Source organism: Oryzias latipes, chromosome 12, assembly GCF_053564925.1.
Source record: "Oryzias latipes strain Hd-rR chromosome 12, Olatipes_Hd-rR_3.1".
Classification (NCBI taxonomy): domain Eukaryota; kingdom Metazoa; phylum Chordata; class Actinopteri; order Beloniformes; family Adrianichthyidae; genus Oryzias; species Oryzias latipes.
The window spans coordinates 2,021,209-2,042,461 of NC_136248.1; the positions used below are offsets into that span (position 1 = coordinate 2,021,209).

Below are 21,253 nucleotides of genomic sequence, written 5' to 3' on the forward strand. Positions count from 1 at the left end.
ACCAACAACAGCTGGTTCCCGTTTGCAGGTAACCCAACATTACATTCAGAACCGTGAGAGAAACCCAAAAAGGGCAGAGCCTCAACAAACTTTCTGTTTTTAGAAACCCATCTATTTTTCCCCACAACAAGGACAGGCCGAGCTTTTCCAACAAACACAGTCCCACAGTTTGGCTTTGGTAAAAACCCCAAAGTTAGCTTCCATAAAACACAGCTTCCCACTAGATCCAAGCCAGAATCTGAAAACTACAATGTTTTACTCAGTTCATGGATAAATTATGTGTTTTTTTTTACTCAAAACTCTTTCATTTGTAAACTAGGCTGGATTTTTCTTGTTTAATTTATTCCAGTTTATGTTAGTGTGAGAGGCTGGATGCTCGATCCTACAGCAAACGCTAAATTCTAACCGCATTCAAAGTCATTTTTGCTGCTGGATCAGGACTTGCTGACAGATCCTGCAGAATGTGGATCTGGTTTCCTCTCGCCGCCTGTGAAAAGTCAACAGCAACTTCCTCCTAAATCACATGAAGCCTCATCTGCGCTCCAGGAAAGATGTGCAGCATTTGGGCAATAAAATGTCGTAAAAAGCAAACAACAGGAGAGTGAAGGACAAACAGGCTGAAGGTTCAGACAGGAGGCGTGACGGACAGCTGCCGGATGTATCTGCATGTAATCCAAATAAAGCAGAGCCTGGGGTGGGGGGGTGGGGGGTGATATCTTTTTAGTCTGGTGTCCTCTAAAGTTTCCATGAGGAGGAAAATCCTGAAAAGTCTCTACCGGCGGCAGTAACAGAAAAAGGGCGGAAATTGAAGCAGAACTGCTCGACTCTCAACCACAGACACTTAAAAAGCACAAGTCCCCCCCCACCACCTAAGACAGCGTCTATAACTCCAGCTGGTATCTGGATTTCAACCACGAAGCTGGACTCCCTCAGAGCTCTGCGGCGGCATCGGCCGGACCTTCTCAAAGACTCAAAGCTCCACATCAGAGACTCAGCAAACGCCGACTGCTGAGTCAGCGATGGTCGAGCTGATGAATGCTGGAGTCACCGGAGCATCGGGAGAACCGCCTCCCTGGCAGGAAGTCTCCATCTCAGTTACAGGCCAGTCGTTTTTAAGAAACAAAGAAAGGAAACCAAATGTTCACCGTTCATAGTGTCGGTATTATTAACCAACTTCTCAGGTTCTTCTGTTATGGGACACGGTTGTGTTTCCCCATACCTGACATGTTTGGACGGACGTCAAAGTCGTCAGAGTCGACCAGTTGGACGACTCTGACGGACAAAAACACACATTCGTGTCTGAAAACAGAAGAAGTCAAAGCCAGTGAGTCACAGCAGCAGACCAAACTACCCAGCCGTGACGCGCTGAGACTAGAGAGCAGCTGAAGGAAACGGTGAATCAGCCGTTTCTATGGCTCTGTGCCGTCACGTCTGAAAACAAACGTTAGCACAGCGACGAGGGGAGGAGCTAACCCTGACCTCCAGCTGGTGCCAGCCTGTCACGTCCCTGAAGAATGTGGGGCTAACCCCGCCCCGCTACGAAGGATCAAAGCTTTTCCCCAAAGCGAACGGCGCTCTGCGCTGCGACAGCGACCGACAGGCCAGAAAGAGTCTCAACGCTCAGACGCTCCTCGTGGTCGTGAACTGTTGCAAACGGGTCCTTCACCCCGTTAGAGAAGGACGTGCAAACACAACACCGGTGACAAAATAACAAATGAGGGCTGAATTTATCCAGAACATCAGCGATTTAGCAGCAGACTCAGTTTTTCCTTTACCTTGATGTGGGAAAAAAAACAACGTTTAACCCTTGAGAGGCCGCCGGGTGAAACTTGGCGCCGTTTCTTTTTATTTTAAAGTCGTATTATTTTCCCCTCTATTTTAATTTTTTGTTTTGTTTTTTTGGTTGCTGTAAATGGTTGTTACCCTAAATAAAAAAACAACAAAAATGTACTTTAAAATTGCTCTGGAGTTCTGCAGGGTTAAATAGAAACGGTAATAGACCTGTAGTAATACTACTGGTACTTGTTAGAGTACTAATCACTCTGACCGGCTGATTCCACGCCTGTCATGGATGTTTGCTTCACTAACAGTGTGACAATCACACATGAACACATTCAGAGCAGGAAAACAGATTCTCACTGAAGACTGACGTTTACCATCATCACTCAATGTGAACATGTGTGAACATCCACGACACACAACCGCTTAGAGATCATGTGGAGAACTCAGGGGATGTCTCACACACACACACACAGTTGTGTAGTGTGGATGTCGTACACACACAGTTGTTGTGTAGTGTTTTCCACCAACGCTCTCACTAGCTGCGGTTACATGTGCAAAACATCTTGATGGGATTAATGGTCGGATTAGAATCCCTCCGTGTTCATGGGCCCAGAAAAATGTTTCCGATTAGAACAAACGTTCACATGGTCTCACTTTCAGTCAGCATAAATCATTCACACATACGCACTAGTGTTGAAAATACCGGAAGAGGAAATGAGTCCCGTTGTAAACAAACCGAGCGACTACATCCATAGATATCTGGCAGCTCTGTAATATACGAGATGAGCTTCTAAATGTGCTTTTATTAATGTTACGGTTATTATGAAGCGCCTGTTCGCTCATCACGTTACTTTTTCATCCGTTACTTTTTCTGTTGAAGAACGGAGCTGGAAGAAGAGTTAGGCGAAGGCTAACGCGCGCTAACAACATTTAACCTTTAATGAACATAAATCCGTGCGGGAAGTTCTGCAATCTGCATCCTGGCTGCACGTAAATGTGTGGGAATAACATCAGCCTTTATTTTGTCGGGACACGACTGGAAACACAAATCCATGGGATTGTTTGAACGGTTTCTAAAGACTGAGCCACATTTCTGCTTTAAGCTCACACACCGCCCCAAAGCCGCTGTGTGAGCTGGCGGCCTGGTTCTCCTGAATTCGGCAGCTCGCTCACGTAGAACTGTAAGTCCGTAAGTCCCGCTGCTCTGCTTAGAGACAGGGTTCGCTCCATCCACCGGCAGCCGGACCGCGTAGGGTCCGGACGTCAGGGGGCACGAGGCACTCCTCCCCGGCGCCCCCCTCGCGATGGGTGTCGGAGGAAATAGGAAGGGAGATCGAGGAGCCCACGGGGCGAGCGCAGAGCAGCGGGTCGGTCCTGTTCGAGCTCCAAAGCTTCTCTGGAGCGAAACATCCGTCTTTGCGTGACGTTAAACCAGAGCAGTAGTGACACACAATCAGAATGAACCGTTTACATGAACAACGATCGGATCAACAATCGGCATAACCACCTATCTCCATCGGAAAGAAATTTTGATCTGAAAGAGTCTGATCGGGGCAGAGTATTCCGAACGGCGTGTTTACATGACGCATTTTTCTTCCGATCAGGCGCTCTGATTACTTTTGTCCGTGTAAACGCAGCTACTCTGTTCAGTCTGTCTAACTTATTGGAGCCAAAACCAAAGAATTCTGAAAGGAAAACCTTTTCAGTGTTTCATCAACAACTGAAAAGCTGTTTTAGTCAGGAAGTCGTTCCAAGTTCATCATGCTAACGGCCTTGAAGACAGAGAAGCTCCCCCCGACCACAGCGCCTTCAGGTTGGTGTCAGACCGTCAGGTGCTGCAGGTGAACTTGTCTCAAAGTGTCATCAGCAGACTTGCATCAAGACTCTGAACTACTGTCAGAGTTTGTGACAGACCCAGGAGTGGATCCCCCCCAGTGACAGACCACCACCATGACCAGAACCTCTGACCTCTGACCTGGTTTAGCAAACACCACACAGCTGCAGGCCCGTTTACCGGTCGTGAGGGGTACTTGGTTTCCAGACTAACCATTCGACTGCACCGCTCTGACCTGAATGACAGACCATTGCACCATTGGGACTCCAGTGACACCAAGACGCCGCCGTGAAGCTTTGCAGTACAGACCATGTGACCTGGACGATGCAGCAACGGTCTACCGCCCTGTTCTCTGGTGAGGGTCACCGTGTATAGAAAGGATGGTCGTCAGCGTAGCTGGAGAAGGCGAGGTGAGCGATACACCCAGGTCAACGTGGTGGGGGAGGAGCAACAGTCTGGACAGGCATCACCAGGTTCTTGTAGGCGGTCCAGTCCCTGCAGGTTCTGACCTCAGAGACGTCACAGAACCATCATCCTCCCCCAATTCCACCAGAACACCCCCAACTTCCTGTTCATGGCGATAACGCTCCACCGCATGCTGCCAGGATGGTCACAGCCGGACTACAGGAAGTGGCTCACACGGTAACGTCAGCAATGACCTCTGACCTGAACCCCATGGAGCAGGTCTGGGACCAGCTGAAGCAGAGGGTCGGACCCCCAAGCGACCGGGCAGAACTGCATGTAGAGCTTGGGGAAGAGTGGGAGGCCTCAGAAACACATCGTGAGGTTAGAGAGGAGACGCCGCCGTCTCAAATGGAGGAAATGTATTTCTACCACTGATTGGAGGGTAATAAATATCACACCAACAGAGAGAACCTTTTGTATTTCATTCAAAGTCTGACCTAAAAGGAAAAGCACTCATGTAAATATCAGTTATGGTGAGCAGTGTGGATTACAAGTACTATGTCTTAACCTTTGGCTTCTGTCACAGCTCACCTGTGAGAAAGGCCTCTTTGGCACGTAGGCCTTCCACATCTCGGCCTCCCTAGAGGCTGCCTTTTCCAAAAGAAAAGACAGCCTCTGGCGTCCGCAGGGTTCGGTGATCTTCATCCCGTCCTCCCCGGGTCGAGCCTGCCTGCCCACTGGATACAGATACCTGCAGGAATACCCAAGAGTCAGAGGGTCGCAGTGACGACTGAACACACCTGAGCGTCCGCCCCATCAGGACCCGCCTCGCACACCTGTCATCGTAACCTTCATGTGAGAGAAAGGTCAAGAGGTCAGGCAATGATTAGCAGGATCCAAATACGCCACCAGATCGAAATATGAAAAAGAATCGTGATAGAAATACTTAAATAAATCCGCCAAATTAACGACGATGATTTTATTAAATTGCATCACTGTTTAAATAAAATAAGTGAATTTTCCTTGTACAATATTATAAATATAAATGTTTTATTGAAAAAATAGAACTATAAAAACAAACGTATCATTAAAATGTATGAGTGACCCAGGTTTACAGAAACCACATTTAAATCTAAAAGTTGTTGTTTTCATTTTCTCCTAAATAATTCCAGACGGACAAGTTTCCAAACGCGGATGTCATTCTGACAATAGCGCGTTCATTTGGACGGAAAACACCGGCGGTCCAGCGCGGTAAGTCCCGGATTTTTGGGATGTTTTCGCCTCTGATGCGCAGGTGCGAAAGGATCCTTGTTATGATCGGAGGAACCTGGCTAGTATCTGGAATGCAGCTAGCTGAGCAGCCTGGTCGGCGCTCCTCGGTAGTGACTTGACGGCTAACGCTGCGGGATAACCAGAACGTAAAACCGAGAACAATGACAGAACTGATCACTACAACAGCCAGCACTACACAGAAAGCATGTCCAACAGTGTTTATTTAGACCAAGACAACTATGTCCCAGGTGACGTCCAGTAAATAGCCGGAGCCGAAAAGCCTACCTCCCCTGTGAAGCGGAGAAAACCACAGAGGGCTTTCATCCGGGCCTTCCGATTCAAAGGGTGAAGAAAAGGGGTAAAATCGAACACCCTCTGATGGGTTTAGTCGTCCATCGTGGCTTTCATGTTTCAATCTGTTACAAAAAATACATTAAAAATAAAAGGAACGGAACATAGACAGAGACGTCTACTTCCGACCGAGGAGGGGTCAGAGGGGCGAGAGACAAGAGCAGGCGCCGCCCCTACGTGCTGAACGGGTGTCCAAATCGAACGTGTTCTTTCGTTCTTTGTGTGATGTATGTCAGCTCTGAAGAGTACAGTACGTTTTTTTAGCGAACACACCAAGAGCAACAATTTATCTGTACAATTTGCACTAATGCATGTCTATACTATCGAGTGAAGATGATTTGAAAAACAGAGAAAACTTTTTAAATTTCTGTAGACTATGAAACTATTCATTATTATGACTTAATGTAAATATTTTAAAACTAAGTTTCAGCGCGAGTATAAATTTTAACGTGTAAATGTTATGCTCGTAGAAAAGAACGTTGAGTCCCCTCTAAAAATACCAGATTATTCTCAGTGAATGTTTCCACCTAATCTGACAGATAAAGATAAGCAACACACGGAAAACAAACATCAAAAAACCAAATGCGTAATTTGAAGATTGCGTCAGGGATCTGTGAAACCATTGGCCAATAAAAATAGAAGGATTTGGGCGGACTTTTTGAAACTGCAGAAATACTGGCTTCTGATTGGTTAAGAGAAGAGCCCGTCAACGGGGGACCGCCTCGAACGGCACCCATTGTGTACTTTGCCCACAGCCTCTTTTAACGGCCGATTTCAGACCAAATTTTGACGTTTTGAATACGTTTAACCGAGAATATTGCAACTAAAGTAAGAAATAATAGGAAAATTCAAACTCTGGGCTTATATGAGCTCAATTACACTCGAAAGGAGGCGATCGCTTGTGTCAGTTTCGAGCCTGGGATTGGTTGATGCACTGCGACGTCATCGTGTGGGCGTGAACCTTCGAACATCAACAAAAGAAGGAAAAAGAGGACAGAGAATGTCGAGAGCAGTCCAGACGAAATAAGCGATTAATCTGGGACCAGAGTCCGAATATGTGGATATAATTCTCACAAACAGGTACAGAAACCTTCACTTTATAGTCTTTACACAGATGGAACCAATTCCGAGTCATTTTATTGTTTTATTCAGTGTTTAAATCCATTACAGGTGGAGAGAAGACAAAAAATATATCACAGTTCTGTGGCTTTGGCTATTCAGTAAATAATCGATGGCTAAAAATATGGACTTTAAAAGTAATAAAAGTTATGTTTTAGCGGAAGGGCATAAACTGTTTAGAGGTTTTCAGTTTTAGTTTCTTGGCGACAAACAGAATAGCAGCCCTTCTGTCATGGCCGGAAACACAAATCTTTATTTATTCGTATTTTCTACTGTCAGGAATAAATACATGTAAAAATATCAAGTAGGTCGTGGATTCCATCCTAGATGATCTATTCCGTCGTGGATTCCTAGATGATCTATTTTCCCTTCGTTTGAGGAATCTTTACCTGATATAAACGTTACGACGATCCAGAACTAATGTAAATATACGAAATAAAGGCAGAGCTAAAGGAAATCTGACGTTTTATGATGGGGAACCGTGTTTTTGTCTGCTTTTCATCTTCGAGGACCGACTGTCGAAACGCCCATCCCCCACCCGGGCGAGGATTTAAACGTCCGTTAGCCGCGAGCCGCGCTAGCTTCTCCGGCTACGATCGATCTGCGCAGCCGCGTGGCTCCGTGTATGGGTCTCGGGTCGTTGATTGACAGACTAAATCTTTGGGGGTAAAAAGGTTGTTTTTCGGTTAGAGGACAGAAAAGGCGTTTCCCGGTGGAAACCTGACACCGGAGCCCAGCTGAGAGAAGTGGGCGGGGCTCCGGAGGCATATCCGGCGGACAGCTGTTCCAGTAAACAAATAGACAACTGTCCCCACACTCCAGAGGGTTTGCAGATCCACACATTGGTTGGTGTAACAGTGTAGTTTCTGTCCCTGGTGAGCAAACCCAAGACAGGAGGAGCGTCCGGCCCTTCAGGGGTTTCCATCACCGTCTTGACTTTGAGTCATAGCAATTGGATAAACAAGACAACAGACTGTCAAAACTGTTTTGCAAACTGCACAAAAAGGAAGTACTCACACTAAATAGTTTATTTAGCAATACCTGACAGGAATGCACATCATTAGGAGAAGCTGAAGCAACCATGGGCTTTCTGTTTAGCTTCACTGAGGGGAAAACCCGAATCTTCAAGTTCCAGCAGAGAGATGGACGCCGTCAAGCTGATGAAAGAGCTGAGGGTGAACTATGAGCAGGAGGCTTCCTATCTTCCAAAAGAGACCGGACTGAGTCTCATCGAATCCACGGTGCAGGTGAGACCCGCCAACTCATCGCCACACCTCATTTCCTAGGAAATCCTGAATTCCTCCTCGTTTCACTGCCCAGGGGGACAGCAGGATCTCCGCCAAGTGTAGAGACGCCAAAGTGGAGGATCTCTGGAGTCTGACGAGCTTCTTTGACTACACCACACAGACCTTTGTTCTGGCTGTTAACCTGCTGGACAGATTCCTGGCTATGATGAGGGTACGACCCGCCAACACGAACACTTTGGCTGTAGTTAGAAAACCCGTCGCTCATGCGCCGCCGTCTCATGACAGATTCAGCCGAAGCACCTGTCCTGCATCAGCCTCAGCTGCCTTCACATGGCCGCCAAGGTGACGGAGGAAGAGTGCAACCTGACGCCCACCGACGAGCTCATCCGCATCGGCCAGTGCAGGTTCACAGTTTCCGACCTGTGCCGGATGGAGAAGATCGTGGCGGAGAAGCTCAACTTCAAGTCCAAAGCCGTCACCGCCTTAACTTTTCTGCACCTGTACCACCAGATCACAGCTTCCTACTGCACCGACAGGTGAGGCTGCACGAGACAGGATCTGCTGCTTCATCCTTAAACACGAAGAAGCAGAAGTTTGGCAGCCGACACCTGTAGGGCAGCGGCCACCGTCTGGCTAAAGTGCACTGATAAGATTATTTGTCTGCTGGAGCTGACACCATCCCTTACATAACGCTTTTTGCTGCTGCTTCAGAAATGCCAAACATACACTGCTAATGCAGGTTTGGACATAAAAGTGGTTTGGGATGAAATCAGGAGAAAATGCGGATGATCTCAGCATGCGTGTCTGACATGGTGTGACCCTTGGGTCTTCCATTTGGTCCCGAAGTAACGCGATGTGTTTGCGTGGACAGGAAGGAGACTCTGAGCCTGGACAAGCTGGAGGCTCAACTCAAAGCCTGTCTGTGCAGAATCTCCTTTTCCAAAGCAAAGGTGAGGCGTCTTAGAAGCTCAGCTCCCAGACAGCAGCTCATCAAACCAGCCAGAACAAGTCCGGCATTTTAAAAATGTCCCGTTGTCTGTCTGTCCGTCCAGCCGTCCGTCCTGGCCCTGTCCCTCCTGAAGCAGGAGGTGGAAGCCATCCAGTCAGAGGACATGCTGGAGATCACCCATCACATCCAGAGACACCTGAAGGTGAGTCACACCTTCAAACCTCACTGACACGCTGCCGTCTCTGCTTAGAGCTCAGTGCTGGTGGAGATGAAGTGAACTCAGAGAAAAACCAGTCTGTGCAGATCCTGCAGGCTCCCTGCCGTCACTCAGTTATCAGACGGTTCCCATTTAAACTGGAACACAAAGCAGAGTTCAGTTCACAGGAGTCGGGTTACCCGGCCCCCGTTGAGTAACCGGGCTGGGGGGCCAAACGCCTTTAGTGACCTCGTCTTCTCGCTGCGATCAGATTGCAGACAGCGAGCTGCTGCTGTGGGGCGAGCGGGTGGCCCGCTGCCTGTCGGAGTACGCCTCCCCCGAGTGCAGCAAACCCAACCACAGGAAGCTGCAGTGGATCGTGTCGCGGCGGACCGCCCAGAACCTGCACAGCCACCGCACCGCACCGGAGCTGCCCACCATTCCAGAGGGCTGCTGGGACGAGAGCGAGAGGTGAGACGGCGCAGACATTCTGGGGCGTGTCAGCTGCACGCCGTGGCGTCACCAATTCAGTTCAGCTGATAAACAACACACACCTGGAAAGGCAGACGCACACACCCAGTGTGTCATCGCTGGGCAACACAAACACGCAACAAACTGTCTGCTGTGCTGCAACGCCTCTGAGGCCCCTCCCACCTCCTGTCATGCGATACCAGCAAGTCACTGATCAACCCCCCCGCCCCCTTGACACACTTTTCCATTCCATCACATGACGCCGTGCTGTTATGCAACACGCCGGCCTCAGCCAAAGCCGCACACACGTACACAAAGGGGAAATAAGCGGCTGTGATCCTGCTGACGGCACCCGACCCGTCACGGGTTCTGCTGAGCGCCTCTGAACCCGGATCCGCTGCTCGTGCACAAACTGCCTCAAATGTGTTTTCCTCCTCATTTCACCGTTTGACCCCCTCCCTCTGTGTCCTGCAGCGACGACTCCTGTGAGGACACCATGAGCTCAGGGGAGGAGTCTCTCAGCAGCTCTCTGGGCAGCGACGCCGAGGGCCCCTACTTCCCGCTTCGCCTCCGGCGCCAAAAGCCCCAGCAGTACCTCCACGCCTGAGGCTTCTGTTGCCCCGTGCCGACCCCCGCCAGCCTCTCACCCCGCCGTCTTTTAGTGTCGTCTTCTATTGAGCACGCAGCGTGTGGCCGCTGAGCAGTCCTCCCGGTGGACCCACAGGTTCTGGTCCGGCTCGGTCGAGGCGTCACATTCCAGGAAACGCCTTCAGGCACAAGAGAAGAACAGCCGTTCCGGTCTCCAGGTTCTGATCCAGCCCGGTTCTTCTACATTAGACCCTTGGGTCCAATCGGATGTTTCTTTGGGACCGTCGTAGAGGGCGGCTCGTGCTCTACTGCTGTACAGAGGCCAAGAGCAGCGGCGGCCGTCGGTGTGAACGCCGTGCTGGTTAGCCTGCAGGCGACGGCGCCGCTGCTCTGACGCCGCTCTCACGGTTTGATTTGCACATTTCTCCTGAGAGAAGCGGTGGTGCTGTGGGCCACGCTGCATGACAGCAGCCCGTTTGTGTGGATGTGTGTTTGTACGGACGTGCTTTAGTCTCAAGATACCAACGTCACCATCTCTGAAACTGGAAAAAGTTTAAAAAAAGTTTAAAAATGTTTAAAATGTTCATAGAAAAATGTGTAAAACTGTAAATAATGTACAAAAAAAACGGTTTATAGATAGCTGTAGATATTAAGTTATTTATTCCCCTTTGTCACCAAAAACAGAAATATAAAAAAACTATTTTCAATCCACCGTCTACTCTGACCTTATTTACACTAATGGAAGTAAAACTGAAACATCAGGAGTTTATGGAACAAACGTCAGTTTCCAAGACGCACACACACACACACACACAGAGTCAACACAACTGTGACACAGGTAAACATATGCTGACACAGGAGGTGAAGGACACTGACCCACAGTCCGTATCAGCAAAGTCCACATGAAGGTTTCCAACATCTTTCTCCTGATCCGCTCACATGTCCTTCCTGACAGCCGGGCTGGGGACCGGCACAGGGAGACCCAGACCCGGGGCCCCCTGTGGCCACATGGTTAGGCAGTAGCGTGAAGGATCTCTACACTGGAGGAAGCTCATCGCCCCCCAGGAACAAAGCCTGTTTTCCTGAGCTAGTCCTACACACGGCCAGATGACAGACTTTCCCATCACCCATCTGTGTGGTGTCTCTGCTGAATCCCTTTAGGAGTCATGGTGAGGGTGGGGTACACCCTGAACAGGTTACCCCCCAGGTGCAATTCAGAGACACCAATGAACAGACGCAGCCTGTTTTTGGACTGTGGGGGGAAGCAGGTGAAAAGAAAGACCAAGCATGTCACTTTGAACGCCATCAAGCGCATGTTCAAAATGACTGATCGTCCTCCCCCTACTGAGAAAAACCACGGCTCAGCTGACATGTGGGCGGGACTAACCACAGCCCCTCCCCCCAAACATTCAAGAAGGTCTCTTTGGTTGGAGAACACACAGATCAACCGCAGCCTGCATGCTCAACCTAACAGGAGAGCAGATTTAGAAACTTTACTTCAAACAACCTGTTTTACTCCTCTAGGCCATAAGCAGCAGGAACAAAATGGTTTTTGCTTTTGTTTTGGTAGGTCAAAGGTTAACTTGGACGACTGATGGCTAAACAGTCACATTTTTCTCAAATTGTTTTTATTTATTTACGTGATAAAACGTCATGGAGTTATTTCTTTTTTGATTTGACCTTAAAAGACATTCTTCCGTCCCGAGGAACTGCCTGCACTTTTTGCTTTTGTTTCACCTTTAACACAGAGAAATCTTCTAATTTATGTTGAAGTTACTTTATTTACTATGAAAACTTGCAGGAAAGGGTTTAACATTAAAAAAACAAACATAAAGCTGCTGCTGAACCTGTTACTCCCTGCACTTCCATGAGATATTCATAAGTTGGTGTTTGTATTATTCTAAAGTGTGTTCACTCTTACTCCAAATGAGTATCGGCTAAAGCCTTCTTGACTACTAGTAACTGGTGTTATGCACGCAGACACACACATACACACACACATCCACACACACGCACGCACAAAAACAAGCAGAACCTTTTCTGAGCAGTGAGAGCAAACTGAAACCAACAGGTAGACTCTCCCTGAGGAAGAGGTTGAATCAGAAAGTCTGTTTGTTTGATGACATCATAGAAACCCACTGAAGCACCTCAATCAGTTTGTCAGTCCTACCACGGTCTGCAGAGCGTCTTCCTCCTCATCCTCGGCTGCCCTCTTCACGGTAATCCACAGAGTCTCGTTGTGCTCCTTGATCCCATCCAGCCTTCAGAATAACACTGGAAACCCACACAGAAGTCCTCCAGAGGGTCCGCTCTGAGCTGGGAGGACGATCAAAATCCCATCTGGGGCCTTTTCTTCTTGGGTTGGGACGCCTGTGACGGCCTCAGCCCCCTCTGTGAACCCGAGAAGAGCTGGGAGGGGGTCACGGAGGAGAAGGGACTTGTGGACGGAGCCGGCCTGACGCTTCTCAGAGGGACTGACCGAGAGCCGCGAAGCTGAGATGAAGAGGGGGTGTCGAGTCCGGGGGGCGTGTCAGCCTCGTCATTGTGAAATGAGTGATCCTACAAATGTCATCAAGAACCAGTGTGAGTACAAACACAACACTATGAACATTTACACCACAAACTCTTCCCTGAACCAGTGATGATGATGATGATGATGAACACTCTGACGCTACGCTCACAGCGGCCTCCAAAACGCGCGTTCAAGCTACGCCTTCCAATGAACACATGTACACGCGTGTACGTGTGTGTTTTGGGCTTCCGTGTTCAGAACTCTTGCGTTAAGGCGTCGCTATGCAAGTTCTTAAGTCCAGGCCAGTTTAAGTCCAGTTTAACCAGTTGAACTTCGACCAATCAGGGACTCTGATGTGGTAGCCATGACTTTTTGATCAAAAAGGAGACATTAGTAATTGCGGTTTGTGTCGGTCAGATTTCTATTTCCTTTATCAGAATAGAGCACGATTCCCGTTCAAGAACCCGTGTTCAGCACGTTGTATATGTGTAGCATCACATGTCCACAACAGCAGCTCCGGTTTCTCTTCGCGGTCCTCGTCTTGAACAAGAACACGTCTGACATCCACACCGGGACTCAGGAGAGGAAACGTCTAAAAATATATATTTGTTTGAACCCCAGACCCATTTTCCTAAAATAGAAAGTGATGTGGGACCCCACAGACCTAATGGACGACATTTCTGTTGTTTTAGGGGGGTTAGAATGACTCAATCCGACTGGATCTGATCCTCTGTCCTAAAGTGGATCCAGATCATCCTCATCCAAACTTCCAGCAGTCAGACTCAGACAGAAATTCCTGCTACTGAACAGTTTTCCAGATTCTTGGATTTCTTCCAGATCATCAAGTTAATGAAATCTGTGTCCAAACCAACAAGTAAACTAGAATGAATGTCAAATCCATTCACATGTTAGTTTCCTAAAGTTCACCACTGTTGTTTTTCCACATCCAGAGAATCCAAAGGGAACATTCTTAGAACATTCTAGACTCTGGATGGTCACATGACTTTATTCAAAGTCTGTCCACACATTGGACTGGAATGATGGACATTGATGACATCACATGTGTGTTGTTGCTGTGATTGGTTGGTTTGACCTTATAGTCACATAAACCTGCTGTATCTCAATCCAGATGGAATGTTCCAAGACCGATCAATTAATTAATTTAATTTTGAACCTTTTTTTTTATGGTTTAGTTTGATTCGATTAGCAAATTGCCTCAGACAGATGGATCTGGTTGGATGGTAGGAACTGAAGTTGAGCAATTAAGTTGATTAATTGTTACCACCTTAGTTCTTATAGTTTAAGACGGGAGAAGATTTTCTACAGAAGGAGAATGTTTGCTCATTTACTGCTGTGAAAAGATCAACTTTAACTGAGATCAAACTGACGTGACAGGACAGTCAGATAGAAACAACAAGAATGTCCTGTAGGAACCGTTTATGGTTTTTAGCTATCAGCTGCTCCCTATCAAGGTTATAATAGTTTCAGATTTTTTATTAGTTTTAGTTTTTATTTCGTTTTGAATTTTTCTTTTTAAATTTATTTAGTTTTAATCAGTTTTTAGAGGCAGCTTTACTAGTTTTTATTTTTTGAAATTGCTTCGTTTTATTTTAGTTTTTATTAGTTTTAGTTTTTTCCTTTTTTTTTTTGTAAATTAGGATATTTGTCAGGTGCATGATTCAAAATCACCAGAATAAGTATTGTATAATAAAAACTCAATCAAAGATACATTTTGAAACACTTATTATTCAGAGGACACAAGGACAACCATCCTTAAATTAAAATACTACAGCCGATAACAGCATTACGTTCCCTGCTCTCGCTTCTTTTTCGGGGGAGGGCGGGCGACAGGCTAGCTTGTCTAGGTACTGTTGATTTGCTTGTTGTGTGCGCTTTTTAAATGTACTTTTAGATTCGTAGGGTTTTTCCCTTTGAGGAGCGTTCCACAAATTTTGTCTCCTGCTTCTACTACAAGGGACTTGCTTTTGTTTTCGACGCCGTTTTATCCAAAAAAGTCCCAAATAGGACTCTCCCGCTTTCTCCCAACTTTTAATGCAGCCATCACGCTCATGTAAATGTCTATGACCACGCTAGCCGGCAGTGTCTGACAGACATCATGTGACGTCACAGACTACGTGATGCCGTAGGGGTCAAATACACAGTAAAACTAGCAGCGTGAAGTAAATAGATTTTATTTCAACCCAAAAGACTTATGTATTAACAAAGACGAAAACTAAGTATTTTTTGGGGTTAATATAATTTAGTTTCAGTTTGTTTTATTCACACAACAAACAGTTTTATTTAGTTTTCGTTTTTTTAAAAACTCTCGTTTTTATTTTTATTTCAGTTAACGAAAATGTTTTTACAGTTCTAGTTTTAGTTTTTTCGTTCGTTTTCGTTAACTATAATAACCTTGATCCCTATGGGGGGCACCAAAGTGAATCTTCTGCTGCCATCAAACTTCTTCCTCTGTATCCTCCTCACTCAAACCAACCATCCTCCTCCTCTACATCCATGGACCTCCTCTTTGATCTTCCTCTAGACCTCTTTCCTGGTAGCTCTGACCTCAGCATCCTTTCACCATCATCATCACTGTTCTTCCTCTCAAACATCTCCATCTGCTTCCCTGCATGGATCTCCAGAGCATCTACCATCGTCTGTTCCTCTGATGGATCCATCCTGGTCCCATAGAGAACCTCAGCATCTTCATCTCTGCTGCCTCCAGCTCTGCATCAGTCTCTAAACCAATCACATGGCTGCTCCAACCACAGTCTGCTGCACCTTTTCTTGCATTCTTGACGATACTCTGTGTTTTGGTCACACATCAGACCTGAAACCTTCCTCCACCCGTTCCAACCTGCTCTTCGCCTCACTCTGTTGTTCTGGACTGTTGACCTTGAGAATGTAAAGTCCTCCACCGTCTCCACCTCTGCTTCCTGTATCCTCGCCGTTCCTCTTCAATTCCTCTCATTCACACACAGATCCTCTGTTCTGCTGCAGCTGACCTTCATTCCTCTTCCTTCCAGAGCAAACCTCCACCTCTCCAGATGTTACCCCATCTGCTCTCACAACAGATCACAGTGTCATCTGCAAACATCCTGATCTACAGAGGTTCCCGTCTATCCTCATCTGTCACTTTGTCCATCACCATGGAAACAGGAAGGATGTCAAATCTGATGCTTGGTGCAGTCATACGTATCACACCCGTGGTTCTTTCTGTGCATGAATAAATGCTATTGTCCACAAATGTTGACGTTGGGAGTTGGGTCATCTAGACCAGTGTTTTTCAACCAGTGTGCCGCGGCACACTAGTGTGCCGTGGGAGATGGTCAAGTGTGCCGTGGGAAATTACCCTCATTAATCATTCACTGATCTAAAAACATTTTCCATCTCCAGGAAATGAGCTCTTTGTTCATCCAAACAGGCCCTGATAAAACACTGAGTAGTGAGGAATATAAAAGATCTTAAAATTACTTTTTCTTTGTGTTTATTTGATTCTATTAAAGACATTTTGATAAGAATGACGGTATTTACCTGCAGCTATAGTGGTTTGCGGAAAAGTCCCGCCCCTTTACCTGTCTCCGCCAATCATTGTTGAAGGCTTAATCACATGTCAGCAGTCTGACCAATCAGAAGTGGTTAAAGTCCTCACTTCCTTGTTCTTAATTCTGCTCATAAATTCTCTCAGTTCCAACAAAAATACCAGCTAAAGCTCGTCTTTAGCGGTGTGGCTTTCCACAGAGTCCGGTGTCAGACCGTGTCAGACCGTGAACAAAACAATGAAGCTCACAGACGCGAGTCTTTCTGCCCTTTTTCGGCAGTTTTCACACTAGATCTCCCATGATGCGTTGGCTTAAAGGGCCAGTGTCCGAGCGCACAATGAGTGCGCGTGAAATGTCTAGAAACCTCAACGGACAAACAAACAGTTTTTTCTAATTTTCTAATTTAACTTTTATTTCATCTCTTAGAAAAAACAGCCGCAACGTCCTGCTTTTTTGGCCACAATTATCACAAAATGCACGTGAGATTGCGGGGGGGCGGGGCTGTCGATCAATAGAGACCATGAATTTCTGCTTATTTTTTTTTTTTTTTGGATGCTGGTGTGCCGCGGGATTTTTGTCAAGGTTAAAGTGTGCCGTGGCTCAAAAAAGGTTGAAAAACACTGATCTAGACCCACTAAACAGTGCTCTGAACCTTTTTTCTTCAATGATTTGTGATCTTCACTGGTGTCCATGGATTACATGAAATCTTTCCACCTTTATCCACCTTTGTCATGGTAGGGAGAACACCTCAATGGAAGGGGGGGGGGGTCATTGGATAGAACAAGGGTTAAACAGTCTGGCGAGAAACTCTACAACCACCACTCCTCAACTCCTCCAGACCTCCACAGGTATGTTGTCAGGAGGACCTTTTCACTCTTCATCCTCCCATCATCCTTACTGATCTTGGATTCTTCCTGCTCCATAACCCAAATCTCAATCACTAATGCTAAAAGTAAACTGTCTTTTAATTTCGTGGTAAACTTCATAGAAATGTCGCAGGTTGTGTGGTGAAGGCGTCTACGACACCGTCCTGTGCCGTGGCGGGTGAAAACCCTCACCTGTGTTGGAAACAGAGCGCTCAGGTAGTCCTCCGTGGGTCGCCTGGTCCTCCTCTGATTGGCTGGTGTGACCTCAGAGCCTTTCATCTGGGACAGGGAGGGGGTTTGGGACGGGTCGGGGATCTGCGCACCGCTTTGTGCATCTTTGGGTCTCTGAGGTGTGGTGGCGGGGGCGGGAACTGGAGCGTCAGCGTCACAGAGGGAGGGGCTTGAACCTCCTTGGTTCTCATGCTGGATCCGTTTAGCCAGCTGGGACGGAACCCCAGGACCTTCGGTGTCAGACCACTGCCTCTGACTCAATGTGGAAGAGCAGCCGGCGGAGTCTGACAAGTCCTCCAGCTGTGACTGACTGCTGCAGGAGGAGGTGAAGCTGTGGCTCAGCTCCCACTGATGCCCCGCCGCTCTCCTCGCTTCCTTCTGCCTTCTCCTCTTCCTCCTCAGACTCTGCATCTTGGCATCGCGGTTCAACCCCAGCTCTTCGTCCCACCACGCCTTCCATGCACTCTCGCCCTGCCAGGACAGGGTCAGTCGTTGGCTGAGCGGATCCGTCCAAACGTCCGTGTTCACCAGCTCTGGCACGGACGCCACCCTGAGGTCTTCGGCGACGGCGCTGTGAAGCAGCAGCGAGCGTCCGTGCATGCAGGCCTGCAGTTTCTGCTGCAGACACGCCACTTGCTCCTTCTCTGATGTTTCTCCAGAACCAGACCTTGGCAGGTGCAGAACTTTGGTTTTGGTTATTAAATGCTCTGGCCAGCGGGGGCGGGGCTTCTCTTCACAACTTCTTCGCATCAGTTTCTGGAGCCAGAGTTTCCATGTCATTAAAGTTCTGCTGCTGAGTTTTGGTGAGGTCTGCTGCTGAGTGCAGCTGCTGGTCTGATCGCAGTCTTCATCGCAGTGTTCTTCATCACCTTCAGCTCCGCCTGCTGCTCTCTCTTCAGTCGTTTCTGGCTCGTCATTCATGAAAACCTCCAGCTGCATCCGCCTCAGCTTTCTCCTCCTGCTCTCGTACTCCGAGCCCTCAGAGGAGGAATCAGACGACTGTTTCCTTGAGCCTCGTTTTCCTTCTGGAGTTTCTGGGACGGCGGAGGGCGTGGCCTGAGTTGGCCCGATTGCATCCCCATGGCTCCACGAGTCTGAGTCGAGCGGCGTTGCTGGTTGCCGAGCTGCCGTCCGTGTCCTCGGTGGCGAGCTCTCTGCTGCCGCAGCTCCTGACGGGCTGCAGTCCAGGAGCTCCAGCGTCTGACAGAAAACGTCTCCGGCTTCTGTCAGCTGCAGGACACACATGTGCTCCTCACGTCCTCCTCCTCCTGCTCTGTGGAGGATGCATGTCAGTCCTGGACAAAGACAAGGAGCAGGTTAAGTCATGTTATGTCATAAAAGCAGGTCTGCAATGCCAACAGTGATCCAGGACTGCAGACCTGAATCCTGAGGGTCAACAGACCATCAATGTTCATCAAAAAATAAATAAATCAAAAGACAAAGAAAAGCAATTTCCTTTAAATAACACAATTTAGAATCCAAAGGACAAAGGAATTATTCATTCACAAATGACAGATGTAGGGGGGGGACAGTACTCTACTAGCTTTATCACAGCATCCTCAGACCCGTCTACGCTATAAGCACAATGAAACCGTCAGGTCGGAAAAAGAAAACACCTGAGGCCACAGCGAGAACCCAAGAGGTGGACATCAGAAACCACAGACAAGACTGCACCGGTCCCACCACCACTAAGTGGCTCACAAAGATCCAAAATGAGCAACAACCCCCCCCCCCCCCCCATCTTTCTTTGGTGACCAGTTTATGACATTTTTGGTGAGGAAATGCGAGTAAATAGTGTTTTTGGCCCAGATGCTTTGAGTTGGATAAATCAGCTCTTTGATGAATCGTTCCACTTCTTTTATTGTTGCTGATCTTGTTCAAGTCTGACGTTTGTTTTCGTGACCTTTGACCTGGAGAGTAACTACAGGGTTCGAGTTCGACGCCTCTGATCTGCATCAATGGACTAAAGGAACCCGTGACCAGGAAGTCCCACCCATCCACGGCTGCCACAGAACGATGAAGAAGAGTTCCCCCTCTGTACCTGCGGCAGGCGCAGACAGTCTGCCGGTTGCGGTTTGGAGCCGGTGAGGGATCTGGACCGGGAGGTGCTTCAGACTGTCTCTGGGTCTGAGGAGAGCCTGGGGGGGACCTCGGCTCACACTGGCCTGTGCTCGGCCTCCTGGACACAGAGACGCAGAGGAAGACCTGGACTAGCAGTTTGCTGCATCGGTTCATGAGATCCTCGGACCACTTTCCTTCATGACCAGGTCCTGGGAGAATTCTTTAGAGTAATCCAGAAAGATTTAATACAAACTCCGCCTTTTTCAGTTTCCATAACTGAACAAAACAGGTTTTGAAATGGAAACATGATTATAAACAGAACAGAATCCTGACTCCACTGAATGGACCCGCTCTTTGGTGCGCGGTCCTCTCCAGAGGTACTGACCCGAGTACTGAAGCAGAACCATCTCCTGGGAACTGTGGGAGCCCAGCAGGACTTTAGCAGTTCTGGCGGCGGCTCCTTGCGCGGAGTCGGAGCTGGCAGCGACGTGACAGAAGACGGGGGGAGACGCCATCATGTGATCCCACTTGAGCATGGGAACGCAGGGGAACCGCTCGTCCAGGATGTAGGCCGAGTACTGAAGGACACAGAAGAGGAGCTCAAGGCAAACCGGCCCAACGCTCCATGAAGAGCAGAGACCGGCACACAACAGAACCGTCTGACGGTTGGGTCTAGGGCCAGAGCCTGCTCATGACGCACATACATGAACACAGAGATCCTGCTGTTTGTGTCAAACATGAGAACTGGAGGAACCTGCGTGGTGACGAGGTGGTGGAACGGGTGACCGTCTCCCAGATATCTGGACAGGATGAGCCGCTCTCCTCTGCGGCACTCGGAGGTGCTGCTGATCCGGAACAGCGTGCTGCCCGAGGACGGCGTGACCTGCAGGGACCCGGGGGGGACGGCGTTTAGGAAAGAGAGGCGAAACCTCAGACCCCCATTTCTATTACGGGTCGGTCACAGGACCTGTGGCTTTGCGGCCATTTTGTGGCAAAGTGCAGATGTCAGAATTCCTTCCCTAACTCCTAAAACAGGGGTGTCCAACTCATTTTCACTGGGGGCCACATCAGCATAGTGGCTGTCCTCAAAGGGCCAGATGTAACTTATACATGTAACTAAATGTAATGAAAAATAAATGTAACTACACCTTAATGATAACTGATTATTTATTTATTCTAACTTTTTAAAGTGACAATTACAGTTGCATAGAAACATATGTTTGCTTGTTACTTTAGCATAAATCCTTTTACATTTAATTCTGTCAGGTTAGGTTATATGGACAGTGTTTAAGTCCTAAAGTATAAGTTGACCAATCTGAGGTTTCAAGTCCAAATTGGTGTGTATGAATAAATACACACCAATTTTATTTTTTATTTTAAGAAATTAAAAACTTTGATGCTCTCGCAGGCCACAGAAAATGTCATGGGGGGCCACATTTGGCCCCCGGGCCTTGAGTTTGACACATGTGCCCTATATAGTGCACTATGTAGAGGTTAAGGTGGGAATTTGGGACATAGCCAACGGCATATGTCGGCAGATACTATATAGAGTTTTCACCATTTTCTAGTTCTGTCTGAATCTACAATTCCAAAATCCAGACAACCTAGAAATTTCCCAGAAGTCTCTGCGAAAAACCAGCGTGCATCGATGCTCACTAGATTGGTGAATATAGACCACAATGCATTGCGCGGAACAATTTTCCATAAGAAAAAATGTATTTTGTTAATAAACCATCAACGTGTTTATCTTCAGAAGACAGTGGACTCATAAATAATAGTCACAAAACGCTCATATTAATTAGATTTTAACTTTGTGAAATCAATGAC

General features: G+C 47.7%; 2 protein-coding genes across 6 annotated transcripts in view; one reads left to right on the top strand and one right to left on the bottom strand.

Moving 5' to 3' along the window:
- LOC101162619 (cyclin-I) overlaps window positions 1–21,253 on the bottom strand; it is a 31,200-nt gene that overhangs the window by 5,657 nt on the left and 4,290 nt on the right. For 2 of the 5 annotated variants that reach the window (XM_023960920.2, XM_078955570.1), the window contains 6 exons: window positions 20,181–20,309; window positions 19,812–20,004; window positions 19,407–19,544; window positions 17,327–18,660; window positions 12,385–12,773; window positions 4,632–4,772 (listed from right to left, as the gene is read on the bottom strand). In XM_023960920.2, the coding sequence (XP_023816688.1) occupies window positions 12,543–12,773; window positions 17,327–18,660; window positions 19,407–19,544; window positions 19,812–20,004; window positions 20,181–20,309 (2,025 nt within the window). In that variant the 3' untranslated portion in view covers window positions 4,632–4,772; window positions 12,385–12,542. Of the gene's footprint in view, window positions 1–4,612; window positions 4,773–5,578; window positions 6,223–12,384; window positions 12,774–17,326; window positions 18,661–19,406; window positions 19,647–19,811; window positions 20,005–20,180; window positions 20,310–21,253 lie in introns of those variants that run through there. The other 3 variants (XM_078955571.1, XM_078955572.1, XM_004075149.4) reach the window with 3 other exon arrangements.
- Window positions 6,182–10,921, top strand: ccng2 (cyclin G2). The gene is made up of 8 exons (XM_004075148.5): window positions 6,182–6,724; window positions 7,862–8,010; window positions 8,084–8,221; window positions 8,296–8,546; window positions 8,882–8,960; window positions 9,063–9,161; window positions 9,427–9,626; window positions 10,101–10,921. Exons 2-8 carry the CDS (start codon window positions 7,906–7,908, stop codon window positions 10,231–10,233), a joined length of 1,005 nt encoding a protein of 334 aa, XP_004075196.1. The 5' UTR covers window positions 6,182–6,724; window positions 7,862–7,905; the 3' UTR covers window positions 10,234–10,921.

Coding starts and splice junctions, on each gene's coding strand:
- ccng2 (XM_004075148.5), top strand. CDS start 7,906: ATGGACGCCGTCAAGCTGATGAAAGAGCTGAGGGTGAACTATGAGCAG. Junction 8,547..8,881: donor GCTTCCTACTGCACCGACAG/GTGAGGCTGCAC, acceptor TTGCGTGGACAG/GAAGGAGACTCTGAGCCTGG. Junction 8,961..9,062: donor TCTCCTTTTCCAAAGCAAAG/GTGAGGCGTCTT, acceptor CTGTCCGTCCAG/CCGTCCGTCCTGGCCCTGTC.